At 31.0% G+C, this 16,003-nt stretch overlaps 2 protein-coding genes across 3 annotated transcripts in view; both read left to right on the forward strand.

The window, feature by feature from the left end:
- LOC144841538 (rap guanine nucleotide exchange factor 4-like) overlaps positions 1 to 14,809 on the forward strand; it is a 59,108-nt gene extending 44,299 nt beyond the window's left edge. For both annotated transcript variants that reach the window (XM_078697917.1, XM_078697918.1), the window contains 13 exons: positions 4,393 to 4,538; positions 6,387 to 6,723; positions 7,022 to 7,183; positions 7,689 to 7,839; positions 8,236 to 8,455; positions 8,728 to 8,874; positions 9,094 to 9,191; positions 9,657 to 9,782; positions 10,235 to 10,413; positions 10,800 to 10,890; positions 12,711 to 12,914; positions 13,906 to 14,015; positions 14,444 to 14,809. In XM_078697917.1, coding sequence (XP_078554043.1) covers positions 4,393 to 4,538; positions 6,387 to 6,723; positions 7,022 to 7,183; positions 7,689 to 7,839; positions 8,236 to 8,455; positions 8,728 to 8,874; positions 9,094 to 9,191; positions 9,657 to 9,782; positions 10,235 to 10,413; positions 10,800 to 10,890; positions 12,711 to 12,914; positions 13,906 to 14,015; positions 14,444 to 14,513 — 2,041 coding nt within the window. In that variant the 3' untranslated portion in view covers positions 14,514 to 14,809. The remainder of the gene's footprint in view (positions 1 to 4,392; positions 4,539 to 6,386; positions 6,724 to 7,021; positions 7,184 to 7,688; positions 7,840 to 8,235; positions 8,456 to 8,727; positions 8,875 to 9,093; positions 9,192 to 9,656; positions 9,783 to 10,234; positions 10,414 to 10,799; positions 10,891 to 12,710; positions 12,915 to 13,905; positions 14,016 to 14,443) is intronic.
- Positions 1 to 16,003, forward strand: part of LOC144841564 (NADH dehydrogenase [ubiquinone] 1 alpha subcomplex subunit 10, mitochondrial-like) — a 242,600-nt gene that overhangs the window by 90,208 nt on the left and 136,389 nt on the right. The gene's annotated exons all lie outside the window — the stretch shown is intronic.

Raw genomic sequence — 16,003 nt, forward strand, 5'->3', positions numbered from 1 at the left:
ATTTCTATCATGTGCCATTTATCAGAAGCCTGGCTAAATCGTGGCGATAGCGTAAAGTGAGAGCCCAGGGCTAGGCTAATCAGAGTAAACATAACAATGACAACTTTGTATAAAGATTACAGCTTTCGGTGGTGAGGGAAGTATGTTTCAAATTGAACATCACAGTTATAGCTCCATACAATTTAATCTGTAGGTTTGTTGGGTTGGAAAATTCATGGAGTATGTCTATCCACACCTTTGCACACAATATCCACTACTATAAGTACAGCTCATTGTTTTAAAAGTTATTTCCTAATAATATTTTTATTGATGTAATTTATTTTTACATTTACATTTTAACCAAGTTACCATTTAACACATTATTTTCCTTATTTCTAAACAATCTTCCCTTCTGACAAATTAATTTCACACTTTATTAACTTCTCAATTCAATATTTATTGACTTAGCTTAAGTCATTTTCATACTTATCTTCTGTTAATCACTCTGTTCCCAATTGACAATTTGAATTTATTGATTTTTGCATTACAGTAAATCGTAATATGCTGTAAGCATTGAGGTATAAATACCTCTAAAAATATATAATATAAAATATGATGTAATGCTGTTTTTACTTTGTTCCTTTCATACCAATGTGCTGTCATAATTATTCATAAATAGAATATGACAATATTTTAAAGATAGGGAATTTTTCAATGAGCCTGCACTCACTCGCACTTATGCCTGGTCTTAACAACATACAGATGACATGGTTAAGCTGCCTAGATATAGCATTTGAATAACCATGCCTGTGTAATTGTATTGCAAAGAGGACTGCTCTAACATCTCACTAAATACTGCTTAACATGCATTGCTTTAACATAGCACCATGGGCATTGAATTATGTTTGACAACACGCAATGAGAACTAATATACCATTTCACTGAACATTGCTTGCAATTGTTTCAATATACATTTAATCTTATAGAATTACAGTACAATATATCTACTACTCTTATAACATGCAATGGCCATAATTGTTTTAACATGCTCTACATTATCTCTTCTTGTTTAACAATTCAAAGAGTACATTCATAACCATTTAAAACTAGGCTATATTCTAGGCTAATATTAGTACTGTATATTAATAACACAAGCCTGGACCATTGTTTATGATTTTTTTTATATCAATACAAAAAAAACAAAATAGAACTGCAAACTCTTGTCTATACTACAAATCAATTTTTAATTTACTAGTAAATATTTGATTATTTTATGTTTATTAATTTGTAACTTTGACAGCAAACTGTCTCCTCCTGTGTTCATAATTAATATCACTTTGTATTATGATTTAATGAGAATACAATTTAAGGCTTAGCCTTTGAGACCTCATATCCTAATCTGTCCTCATTTCAATGTGATTGCCGCTCTTGTTTGAACAATGACACCAATCCTATAGCCAGGTTTTATTAAGGGTGTTTTTTTGCAAAAAGGGTGCCAAATAGAAGTGTAAACAACTAAAAAAGTTGATGAAAATAATTTGCCTGCTGGCTAGGTAAGACAAGTTATAAGTTAGGCCTATTTACTAGCAGTTTCGTTGCTCGTCTCTAGTTTGAAAATAGCATAAACGGTTTCTCCCATGGCTACTGGTATTCACTGCTACAGACCTCTCTGCAGTTTCCTGATATTTCAAGTGAGCAAAAATTGCAATTTGGACATTTCAATCTATTTGATCATTTTCAAGAATACAAAATAAATCGAAATGATGATCTGAGCTACTCTAGCTACTTTTTTAAATCTGAACCTATTCTGTGGTTCTTCTGGTAATGGTTCTTTTTGTTTATCTAAAGTTGATAAAATCTTTACAATTGGCTAACTTGTAAATTAATTAGTTGACTGTAGTAAGCATTTTTTCCCAAAAAATCTTTCTTTATGAGAATTATAAACAAAAGAAATAATGTATTATTAAAGTATTTATAAGCATCTGGTTTACTAGTAAAGTATCGTTGCTTTCAATCATTAGGTCGTAAGTTCAAGCCTTTAGGCAGTCACTGAAGCTTCCACGAAAAATACTTTTATTTAGTTCCTTGTCATCGCCCACAATTTGCCTAGAGAAGAAATACATTAATTACATTTTCCTTTTTAACCAGGATTAAAAAGGTGCTTGAAACATCGATCATATTCAGAAAAATTTCAGCTGGGAGCAAATAGTCGGTCCAATAGTAGAATAATTGCCATCATTTTCTTGGCAGCAGAATCGTGACAAGAGTTAAATAGCATTCTCAACATAATGGTTAAAAACACTTAATCATTTGTGTTGTGTAACCTTTATCTGCAACACAACACTAATAGTTATTATTAATATCATATCGGGTCAATTATTATCTTCACCTTTTTACTGCCTGATCTCATCGCAACTTAGAAAACAACATTAACACACTATTTAAAATAGACTTTTTTAGCATTTGAATGCGTTCTGTTTTTGGATTAAATTTTACTTTTTTTTTAAACATTTATTCAGGTTTTTTTTAAATGATAGTTTCAAATGTATTTCAAAGTTTGTTTTTGTTGTTTTCAAATAGAGAGTATCAGTGTAGATTTCAGCAGAAGCTGACCCCATTTCTCAATTGTCACACATTGTATTGAATGTCTCATAAATGGAATTATCAGAAAACCAAAGCTTAACTCGTGTGAATAATATTACAGTCTGCAGACTATTGATTCTTTGCTACATTCATTAAAATTAACCTCATGTATTTCTTTAATTGTCACACTTTTAAGAAAGTGAAATCATTGGCGCTTTTTCCTCTTTGTGGTGTTAACCAGTTTTATTCAAGTGAATTTACTTACTTGGAAATTATATAATTTTAACCCATATGTTTTACGTATTGCGTTTTGAATCTACAGTACTAATGATAATTATTTTCTGTAAGTGTTGAGCAGTTTATAACTATACAACTTGCTGTAAATACTTTTAACCCATCTTTCCTTCAGTGTGAAATATCACCTTGTCACATTAAATATATACTTAAAGGCTGTTTAATAATATATTACACATTTTATGTAGTATCCCTCACCTAATTTCATTTAATACATTAAATTAAAGCTGTTTATTTGCATTTAAAAACCTTTTGGCTACAGTTTAGTTTCCTGCTGTATCTTGCCAATTTCTGTTTTACTCTGACCTCAATTTAAGCAATTGGTTTTATATCGTGAAAGCTATTAGTAGAAGACGTTATATTTGTATAGCGTTTAGCATCTCTTTCCAGCTGTCAACCTTACTCACTTTGAAATGCACTTCATTTAAAACTGTACTCGTTTTATTTAAAAGCAAAAACAGGCAATAAATGTATTAAATTTTGACTTTTATTTGGAAGCAATTATTTTAGTTATTGTAATTTTCCTGGTTCTGTTGTGTGTTTGTATTTTTTTTTAAGCGGTTAGGTGGTTTAAACATGATCCAATCATCGAATACTGGGTGCAAATCTCATGTACTAGAATTTCTGTTAAAGTAAAAAAACAGTTATACAACCCATGACCCATGATCAAATGTATTTTAGTTTCAGTAATTGGCAATTTAATTTTCTTGAATGTAGTCTGATTATTTCAATGAATAATGTATTGCTACTATATTGTTGTAAAACCAGGTAAAATCTAAATGAATTGTATATCTCCTGTCCACACCAAATGCCAATTAAATTTTTAATTTTAAGCAAAGATCTTATTAGATATATTTACCAAATTCCAAATCTGTCCTTTGATTTATAGATTGAATGTTATTTTTAGAATCTGCTTTCTTGATAATTTCTTTGCTTTTCATGCTTTAATTGTTTCTTAATTTTGCTTTTGTGTCTTTCTATAATTATAACTTCACAAAATATCCATCCAATTTTGATTTTAATAAAACTAATAAATAACAAATTCATGTCACACACAAAACCACTCAACATTTTTTTTTTGTCAAGCATCTTTAATTTTAAAACCATCCTTAGTGACAAGCATTGTAAAGGACAAATAAGGGTAATTCCAGGTCAAAATGTAAACCTTTGCAACAACATTGATATTAACCCACTCAGTGAAGAAGAATATAAATCATTATGAAATAATCCCTTTTTAAAAAAAAGTGATGATGCATAGGTGGTGTTACATAAGAAATGACAGTCAATTTTGGTGAACTATCCTATCTTTCATAATAAACATATCATACAAAAGTAAAAAAGGTTATTTCACAATACTTGTAAAGTCATTATCAATGTTGTTGGAAAGGTTTATTTTTTATACCCAGAACTACTCTTTAAATTGGTCATTACATTTCAATATATTTTCATTACCGTACCTTTTTTTTATTGTTTCCAATAAAATCAGTCAGTGGATTTGCCAATAAATTCTTAACCTTGACAATTGATGTCTTTCAGTCCACTGGAGAGGAGTCCGGATGATCTGGAGATCATTTACGAAGAGTTGCTTCACATCAAAGCTTTGGCACATCTATCAACGATGGTAAAGCGTGAACTTGCAAGTGTTCTTGTTTTTGAATCGCACCAAAAAGCAGGAACAGTGTGTAAGTTTGTTTTCATTTTTCCGAGAAAGAAACTAGTTTGTATCATAACTTTCATTTTAGGTGGTATAACAGGTTTTTCCATCCATGATCTATCATTTCAAGAATTGCCATTTTTCACCGACTATAGAAAGATATCTCCAACTGTTTATTCTGTACTTGTTGTTGTCTTCTCCTGTTTTTGGTCTCCACAGCCTTTGTCTGCCATCTGTTTGCTGTGCTACAAACTATATAATTATATTATATTATACTGATTATATTTCCATATATTAAAACATTTAAAACATTATAATCTAAATAAATTAATATCATTGTGTGGTTGAAAATGAGATTCTATGAAAATGTCATGGATTTCTTTGTATAGCCCAGGCTTTCAGTGGTTTGAGGTTCTCTTAATAATACTTTTAATCTCCCACTGTACTGTCCTGGTAGATCTATCGAGGGTGAGTATGTAAAAAGTGCTTAGTTTAGAGAAAATTCTGATATCTAAATTATATTTGTCTATGTTCAAGGCTGTCTATAAGCAGTTTTAAATAATAATGTACATTACAAACATTAGTTCCTGCGGTAAAGCTGTGTCTACTTAAGCAAATGCATCTACTCTCTGTCCAGATTTAAGCATATCATCCCAAGGGGTGTTCATATGGCATTGACGGCTATTCATATATCAAATGTGCAGGTTTTTAAATAGTATTCTTTTCTCTGTAGAATTTTCAGGGCCCAGGCAATCACTCACTTCTATTTTAACACTGCAAGCTACCTGACTCTAGAGACAAATATGAATAATTTGAATAATATGTAAAAAATTAAAGTAATAAAAAAAATAATCTTACATTTCTAAAAATATTTTGGCAAAAACATGTAGAAATGTAGAATTTTGATTTTAATAACTACAAATAGTGTGTTTTTAGTTATTTTAAAGTAAATCCTATATGCTTTATTTCATATACTACTAGAATATAAAAATGTTTAGAAAAAATTGATATGAAAGAAACATAGCCATGGGATAAAATCCATAAAATGCATTTCGTTTTATAAATTAAGTCTTTAGTAATCGGTATTCTATAAATAGCCTAGTCATACTGTTTAGGATAATAGTTTATCTTGACAACTAAAATTAATTACCAAATGTAATTGCCATTATTTTATAGATGGCAGCATATAACTTTGCAAGGAAGAATCAATTTATTTTAATATTCACTGTTCTGAAGAATTTACCAAAAGCTTTGAAACAGAGAACTAGGGACATTTTGTAAATGTAATCGCATTTTTATAGACTTCCTGTTTATATGCATACTTTTATAAATGGATATTTTGTAGGGATCAGCAAGTTAGTGAATAGCCATTTTGATGTTTTGAGAAATATATTGAAATATCTTTATTTTTCTTTCTTTTACTTAATTTTGTTCTTTTCCTGTTTTTTTTATTCTCGTCTATTTATTGTTTCTTGGTATCTTTCTTTTTTTCTTTTTTGTTTGTTTTTATTTTCTTTTTATTCTTAGTTTTTCCCCTTTTTGAAATAGTTTTTATTTATTTTTAAAAAATTGGTTTTCTTTATATTTATATTTTTTAAATTCTTCTTCTTTTCCTTTTTTCTATTTTTTTTTCCTTTTTTTCTTCTTTTTTCTAGCTATCTTTCTTTTTCTTCTTTTTTAAAAATCTTTTTTATATTTTTTAGAATTTGTTTTCTTTTATTTTTTCTTCAATTTCTTTTCTCTCAAATGAAGGGTACTAGGATCTAGAATTTAATATACATAACCTATTAAGTGTACTCTCAAAAAACCAATATTAATTAAATGATAACATTTTAAAAGTTTACAAAATAAATTGTATAATTGTTTGTTTTAACAGTGTTCAATCAAGGAGATGATGGCAAATCTTGGTATATAATCTTGCACGGTTCTGTAAATGTTGAGATCTACGGGAAAGGTGTTGTGTGCACTCTACACGAAGGAGATGACTTTGGCAAGCTAGCACTCGTAAACGACTCGCCACGTGCTGCTTCCATTATCTTACGAGAAGACAATTGTCAGTTTTTGCGTGTTGATAAAGATGACTTTAATAGAATATTGCGAGACGTTGAAGCGAACACAGTGCGGCTTAAAGAGCATGGAAGAGATGTACTAGTTCTTGAGAAAATCCCGACTAACAGGTTGAAAGCAGCTGAAGGGAAGCCTACACATTACAAGTATGAATGTTTAAATTTAGATATGATTTTTTTCACTTCATTAATTGTATTGTTTCACATAAAATAATAAATCACTTTAATTTTAACATTGTCTTGGTTGACTATGTGTGGATACTCAAATAAGGCAGAAAGAGCTGAGTCTCCAAAAGATATCACATTGTATGGTAAATATAAGTTATTAAGTAAACATAGAAACACTTTCTAAAAAACGGAGGAAAAAAAGCCAATCATTTTTATTTATTTTATTTATTATTCATAAATCCCCAAATACTAAATTGTACCAACTAATTTTTTTCAGGTATTCAGTGATGGCAGGCACACCTGAAAAAATGTTGGAGCATTTATTAGAGACGAGGATTGATAGTCACCAGGATGAGACGGATACATTCCTAGAAGATTTCCTTCTAACGCATGTTGTCTTCATGCCCAGTAACCAACTGTGTCCAGCACTCATGGAACAATATCCTTTACAAGAAGCATGAAAATAGAGTTTTCGCTTCAATTTAGGATCATTCTATAGCTTCTCTTTCAGCACTCAATAATTATTTTTCCCCATTGTGCATTAATGTACTGTACTGGAATGGCATATATCCATTCACACTAGACTAGACTTTACAAGAATATATTAAGTGCTGTATACCACCTTACAGAATAAATATGTTTGACAAACAATACAACATCCTGCACGTTTACTTGCTACCTTACTGCAAAAAGTTACACTTAACTGCAGAACTTGCAGTTTTAAACAATAAGATTGAAATAGTTGCTCTGATCTTTCATTATGGCTGCATTTCACAAAGAGAAATTCGCTTTTATTGTGAATGAATTTTCAATTAAAAATCTCTTTTTTGTTTACCCTTCAGTATAGACTTGTCCAATATCCACCTTCTTAACCTGGATCTTCTACTATTCTATTTTTTTCCTTCTGATATCTTAACATTTTGTTTTCCTTGACTTGTGATTACTTATCATTCATTAATGGTGTTAGGCACGGAACAAGAGAAGCATGATTACATGATGAACAACAAGCAACGTGTGTTAAAACTGGTGTGGCATTGGAGCGTCGTAGCTGGACATGCTTTCAAAGAGGACGCTACTATTATGGCATTTCTTGAGGTTTCAAACAAAGTTTTCAACATCATAGACATAAATGTTTCATTTATTTATTATCCATTTTCTTGGAGCCTGTGGGAGTTTTGTTTTCAGAATGCATTGTACATGCTGTAGAAGGGAAGATTTTGCAACTTTTTGGAAGAATCTTTTCAGATTGATGGTCTAAAAGGGAATTTTCTATATAAAAAATTTTGCAAAGACCAAATTATTATTTCTCATTCATATACATACATACAATAAGAAACTCCCATTACAACTATAATTTATCTAATATAAAGTATTATTTGAGACTTAGGAGGTGGAGTAGAAATAGTTCTAAATAGAACTACCAAGCTTCTCCACTATAAAATATAACAGTAACGAATTATATTTTTCTTTTCATTTTCTTTATTCTCTCAGACTCTCTATGCAGCTGTTGAAGAAGACAGTAAAGCTTACCCTTTACTTCTAGTTGAGTTAAGTAATGTAGAACGAATCGTCCAGTTTCGAGAAACCAACGTCAAAGCATCACCTTCACGTGGAAAAACTCGTCATTTTATGAACAGTCATCATGGTAACGACTACTGTGCATCCGAAGGGCGTGCACCTATGAGAAAGCCCATCAAGGCATCCCATGAAAGTGGGTATCACATTGTTTTAATAAGGTTTATTTTTACATGATAGATATGGGGCAATGGCTAAAGGGAATAAGACTAGAATGTGAGAGGCATGGGTTCGAGACCTGGTTTAAATCATAGTACATACAATGCACATACTGTATGCACTTTAAAGAACTTGGTATACTATTCAAACAGAGAAGGGGATTTGTCTGCCAATCTGCTCATAATTATAGGTGCTGCACACAAATTTACAATCGTATCATTTTGACAATTACATTTTTTTTCCATCTAGATATATTCAAGGTTTACTGTGCTGATCATACGTACACAACAGTACGTGTTCCCATGGATAGTACCTGTGCTCACATCATTCATATCGCCTCAGACAAGTTGTGTGTTGGAGATGATCTTGTGCTCTGTGAAGTCAAATCTACCGGAGGTTTGTATTATACTTTACCTGTGGGTGTCCTCCACTTGAAGCAGATTGGCTGTCGTGAATTTCCATTCTTTCCTCTGTTGCTCCATCCTCGCGCATTTCTCATAACTCTTTTCTGTCCCTTCTTTTATGTTGTTAATCCATTTTAGTCATTTTGGGGTATTATTTGTAATGTTATGAGGTAGATGACAATCTAAATGCTCTAATGAATTTGTCTTTCAGAAAGAATTGTTTTAAAGGAATCTGATATCTGTGTGACCTCTAACCTCAGTCTTAATGGAAAGTTGTTCATATCTTCAAGAGATCATATTGACGCACTGGTGAGTGTCAACTTTGATCAACATATCGGTGCGCCTTTACGATAAAATTGCTTTATAAGAACTGATCACCTTTTTGACCATTAATTTGACCATACTGAATTGCATACTGTTTGGGTCCAAAATATAAAAGTATAATCGTTTTCGTAAGTCTGAGCCCAATATATAAAGGTATAATCCTGTAGTAAAGTATCCATACATTTCCAAAAGGAAATAAATGTAAAGTTGAGAATGTCTTTTAGTTTTGGTTGTTATAATACCACCGTCTTCAGGAGTATAGTTCATGGCATGGTTTAAGCAAATAAGTTGATTGGACAATTGACTGCCAGGGTTTGAACTTTACTTTATTTCCATTTTAGAAACACATTGTTTGTCATTGATTTTAATATAACAATTACTCTAAACATGTTCACCTATTAACATCTTTTGCAGAGGAATAAGATTGTTTTTATCTTTTATTAAATGTAGGTATCATTACCTGAACAAGCTGGGCCAAAGACAAGTTCTATAGCAACTTTTGAACTGATGAGTTCAAAAGAAGTAGCCTTTCAATTGACGTTGTTTGACTGGGAACTATTCAATTGTATTCATGAGGTAATGTTCAAATGATGAATGTTAAGAGTTGAATGGTTAGAATATTTCAATTCAATGAATACAAAACATTTATTTATTTTATAAAACACTTATTTAATTCTGCTGCTTCCATCAATATTCTTGAAGAATAGATGTTAGGCTAGACCTTTAATAAAAGGCAGTACTCCAATTTTGGACAGAGAGTTGATGTACCACATAAGCAACTCATGGGGACTGGGCCTTTACCTTTTAAGGTATTGAAAGTGATCAAGAGTATTTTTAAAATAAACCTATACTATGGCAGACATGGGGCCAAAAAGAGGAGAATGTGTTCAAATTCTGGCAGCTGTATTTTGCAACATTTGTAGCCGTTTTATGCTACATTTTGAAATTTCAATTGGTGTTCCATAAAGTTTGGTTTTCAATGAGAAATTGCAAATCATAAAAATTCTCCTTTTTTTTTCTCTTTTCAGTATGAATTGGTGTATCACACATTTGGACGGCACAGATTTGGCCGTATTACTGCAAACTTGGATATGTTTATCCGCCGATTTAATGAAGTGCAATTTTGGGTTGTTTCTGAAATGTGCCTTACTCCTAGCATTAATAAGAGAGTTTTACTACTTAAGAAATTTATCAAAATTGCTGCATAGTAAGTATTAAATATATTTAGATTTAATTATATTTTTTGGTAGAACCAACCCTAGTCGAACTAACAGAGTGGTGCATTCAATTCAAATCCTTTGGTCAGTCTCGATTTAATTGTCTTGGTTAGTTTTACCGAGATGTTTGTCCTACTCTGACATAAAATTTGTACTTTATACTACAGTACATTGAGAATAATTGCAAAAGCTTGGTTCCATGGTCATTCTTCTGAAAAAGTTGTAAAAAGTGTTAGTGTGACACTTACTACTGGCACAGACTGTGAGCATCATAACACAGGGTGTTTTGCTTATGCCTTGATTTATATCACAAAATATTCTGGTTAGCTTATTGTTATTGTATAATATATATGTATTTTTATTACCTTTTTTCCAGTTGTAAAGATTATCAAAACATGCACTCATTCTTTGCAATAGTAATGGGACTTAGCAATATTGCAGTTAGTAGACTTTCTCAAACATGGGAGGTAATTCAAACTTTTTACATTTTAACATGTGTCATATTTCTTCGAGTTGCAACAATATAATTAAAATAATTATAGCTGAGGAAATATGTTTTTTTTAAATTTCAATGTAAACAAAGTACCATTAATTTTAATGTGTGTATGTTCAAACTTCTTATAGTTTTGCGACATAAATGAAAATATTAGTGTATTTTAGTGTCCAATTTAATGTACCATAGATCTAAATGTATGAAAAATATAAATGACATTGATGCCAAATTTTTTTTTACATGTGTAAATTAATGTTCCATCCATGTGATAGTCTAGCCAGAGCTTTAGACAGCATTAGTTTCATATACAAGGCTGGATTCATATAGTGCGCCATCTCGCTACCTTCAAATTATAATTTAATTGATTTCATCTTGTGATTTTATGAAGCAACATTAATATCGTAAATATTTCTTATGGCACTTATATTTCTTCAATGAACATATGCTTCATCATCTGATTTTAGGTCTTTAAATTGTGATCCTTATAATAGTAATAGTTACTATTTATTGGATACCATCCAAATGATAGTGTGCAGAGATGTCACCATTCCCCCAGTATAGAGGAGTTTGTTTTTTAGTACGCCTACCTCAGTTATGTTTGTTTAAAAGTATCTTGCTGAACATAGCAATCACAAAAGAAGGTAACCTTTCTTAGAGGTTACAGTTACCTTTTTCCAAAAACGAACATGTCTCTATCACAGGGAGGGAAAAATCAAAATTTATTTTCTGAGATAAATGATGGTTTGAAATACAGTATTGTCTGCTTTTTGAGTAATCAGTGGCCTACACCCCTGCTTTAGTTCTAGTAATGTAATAATGTTTTGATATGGTTAATTTTGCACAAATTATTTAGTATAGTAATGAGCTTTTGTGGAAAAATTATCTTCTATGATGTAAGTAATAATGAAATCTAATTCTTTCACGTATAGAATTACTATGTTATAATAATAATAATAATAATAATAATAAATTAAATTTATAAAATGCTTTATAATGACAGAAACAAACTCCAAGCGCTGTATTCTATTGATCAAGAAATCGTACATATTAAACATATTAAATGGAAGCATTGTACTTTTACCAACTCTGTCAAAATTGTTTGTACAATATTTCATCAGTGAGAGATAACAATGGCATCATAATATGTTACTAAAAACTGTCAAACAAACAAATTAATGCTATATTATTACTACTATATTATTTAATAGAAATATAAGAAAAAGTGATATTAAATATCTTGTTTGTTATACTTACTCATAAACTTGCGCTGTCACGTTAGGTGTTATTGATCACTTTTAAAAGTTTACAACTTAACTTGCTGTTGTAAAATATTACTATTACTATAGCCTTATATAACATCTAACACTATTGGAAATAGATTCTCTTCGGCCACGCCCAAAATATTTCCTTACATTGCAAAAGTTTAAAGTTGTTTTTAAAGAAAACTCCTCTTTTAAAGACTTGCTTAAATACAAAAGAGAGGAGCACTAGAATGGATTCCAAATCTCTACTTTTTTTTAAAGAGATAAAATACATTTTTTTGTATATTTTTATGTTTTATTTATATATTGTATTTTGTACTTTGTATGTACACTGCTCCAGTGAAGAACAACCCACTCTTCCCTTGACCTCTATAGCAAATACAACGCCGAGTGGTTGACGTGAACCATATAATATTTGTTAATAGTATACAGTAAAATAAGTTTTCAATTTTGTCATGTAGTTTTTAATTAGAGACCAAAGTTATGTAATGTTAAACAAAAGTTTTACAATTTTTTACCATTTTTACTGTAGAAATTACCAAGCAAATTCAGGAAAATGTATGCAGATTTTGAGACAACGATGGATCCGTCAAGAAACCATCGAGTTTATCGTTTAGCAGTTGCAAAGCTAGAATCCCCTCTCATTCCATTCATGCCCCTACTCACAAAAGACATGACCTTTGCACATGAAGGCAACAAAACGTTTTTTGATGGACTTATAAATTTCGAAAAGATGGTAATATATTTTTAAAATATTGTTATATATATTAAATATTATAACACCTGATTGTGTTCTTGCAATTTGATTGGTTAATTTCACATCACATGTCATTTGGAATTAGCCATACCTAACGAAAAGTGATATCTATTAATGGTGATAATTAACATGCTCTAGTCTAATGCCTGTTCAGCTTTCTGTAAACATTTTTGCCACACAACGCTGTTTCTAACTGATCGCGTTTGAAAATCAACTTGTTGTACACTTTGTCTATAACTTTTCTACTCTGCGTCATTATAAACAAAAACATTCTTTTTTTCTACAGAAAATTCAGTCTTTTTTAATTAATCTTAATCTTTTTCATATTTTTGGGGACAATACATTTTAACCATTTACACGTTGAATTAGAATTAGTTACATACAGAAACAACTATTCGGGAACTCCTTTTTCTGGTTGCTTTTAACTGTAATAATGCTCTGGTTAAACCAGTCAAATCAATTTCCAAAACATAACCAGTTGAGACAAGCTTCAGGGATGGGTGAAGCCTGTTTTTAAAGTCACCCTCAGATAGGAATAAAATTAGAAAACTGTTTTTTAAATACTGGAGTACAAATTGTTAGTACAGTAGTTTTTTAAAGGCATCAATGATATAGTAGCAGATGTTTTTCTTAATTCATTCAAAGTTATTGCTTACATATTGCATGTTTGCCATCGAATATATTGCAGTATTCCTCTACTCACAAACAATGTCTGTTGATGTACAAACTCACCTAAAACTGTGGAGTTTGTTTTAACAATGACTCTCATTAACAATTATTGCGTTTAGTAGTAAACTTCTGCCATAGATTGCGTGCTAGCCATCGATTGCCCATATGGTGCGTGCTACCCATCAAATGATCATACTGATTTATGAGCTCACCGAAAACTGAAGAATGTGTTGAACAATAGCTGCTTGTTTTTATATCTTTTTGTCTATATAATTTACGATCTATATTGTTTGTTTTTCAGCATATGATTGCTTCAACGATTCGTGTAATCAAATACTGTCGGAGTGAGCCTTTCATTTGTGAAGCTCCACAACCTGTAAAGAATGTCATGGAAATACAGCATTTTATAAGGTTATTTTATTTAATATTTGTAATATTTATTATATAATTAAATCTTTTTCAATTTTTAAATACTTACTCAATACTCAATACTTTTATTTCGGAAAATTCATCCATATCAACAAATGTAAAAACAGAAAAAGAAAAAAGAGAATTCGCAAACTCTAAGCTTAAATATATAGGATACTTCTCCATCTACAATACATTTTTTTTATGGACCGCACTTTCCATAGAAGATTCCCATGATGTCCCTTTTAATTTATTCAATTTCAACAAAACATAAATTCTAGAAAATTTAAAACAATACAGAGTAAAAGGACTAAATCACTATATGAAGAAAGGTTCATAAGAAAAAGAGGTGTCTGCAAATTGTTATCTGATGAAGAACTCCATAGCCCGTATTCACTCTCGAATCATCCATAATTTTAATTGTTTTTTAGGTCATTGAAAGTAATAGACAACCAAAGAATGTTGACCCAGATGTCACATAAACTGGAGCCTAGGAGGTAGTGAAGGTGTTAATGTTTGATTATACACCAGAGTATAGCCTTAAAGGTGCAATAAATATGAGAATTGAGCAAAGGGAGTTAAAAGAAACCAAGGTTGTACAAGAAGCAATATAGGTACCCTCAGAAATATTGAGCATACAACAAAATGGAGTAAATGATGGAGCTGAAAGAAAAACTGTAGTTCTTTGAGGTGGACTTCATGCAGAACTTCAGTCTCCAAAGTCATCATATGCAATAGAATACAGCAGAGTTAAAACCTGATGGAAAGCGAGAGGTATGGGTTAACATACTACAGAAGAATGGACTACTGTAGAACAGAGAGTACAGTAGCAGCAGAATCATCAGTATGCCCAGTGAAGCTGAGAATGAGGTACAGTAGTCTAAGGTACACCAGACTGATGTAAGGCAAGGTGTTCCTACTGGAGAGAGTTTGATATACATCAGAATGCTGGTTATGATAAGAATGATATACCTACTGGAGCACAGAAGGTTGTTTAAGATCAGAATGATTATGCCTACAACTGGTGCATGATTGAGAGTGTGGTTAAAGATGCACCGGAATGGTGTAGTTTAAAGTACACCAGAATAGTTTTCTACTGAAGCACAGGAGAGGTAGCATCAAGGTGTATATGCAGGAACACACAAAGATACACCAGAATGGTGTGACAAAGAATATAGGATACACTAAAATGGTATGCTAAATGGACCACATGAGGTTCAGGAATGTTCAAAATATACAGAACAACATTTAAATACAGTTAAAAAGAGGTTAGGGTATGCCCACATAACCACATGATTGACTTTAAGATGCAAAGTAAATACTATTGCTGGATTTATATGCATACTGTAGCCCACAAGAGTTCAGGATACACCAGGTATGCTAACTGGAGTACATAAGGAGGTTAAGATACACCAGAATGGTATCCTAACTGAAGCCCACAAAGTTTAGGATACACCAGAATTGTATGCCAGCATGGTTCCACAGTATACTCAGCAATACTGTATACAGTAATTGGCTTACTGTATTTTAAGCATAATTTCTGTGGAGTATGCAATTACATAGTTGATGAATTAAATTTTACATAATTTTAAAATAGATAGTAAGCCAATGTCTAAGTGTACATAAAGCATAAATGTGCTTAACTCGGGCTCTCATTAAAACAAGGCTCTTTCTACCTCAACTTATAATACTACGTTATACTCGGCTTTCTTTTTTGTTTCTGTTGGAACATAATATGTTAATAAAGTTATATAATGTATATACTTTATGTTATTATATAATTTATTTCATCTTTTATATCGAACCATATGAAACATATAAATACAAAAAAAAGAAAAATATTGGATTCTGTAATTAATAAATGATGAAGAGAGGACCAAGAACCATCCAACTAAATTAATATTATGACTGCATATATATTATTATTAAGTTCATTTCATTTCTTTTTTTTTAAATTATGTATACTTTTTTTAGTTTTTTTTTTCATTTAG

The sequence above is a fragment of the Antedon bifida genome, chromosome 4 (genome assembly GCF_963402885.1).
Source record: "Antedon bifida chromosome 4, ecAntBifi1.1, whole genome shotgun sequence".
Taxonomy (NCBI): Eukaryota; Metazoa; Echinodermata; class Crinoidea; order Comatulida; family Antedonidae; genus Antedon; species Antedon bifida.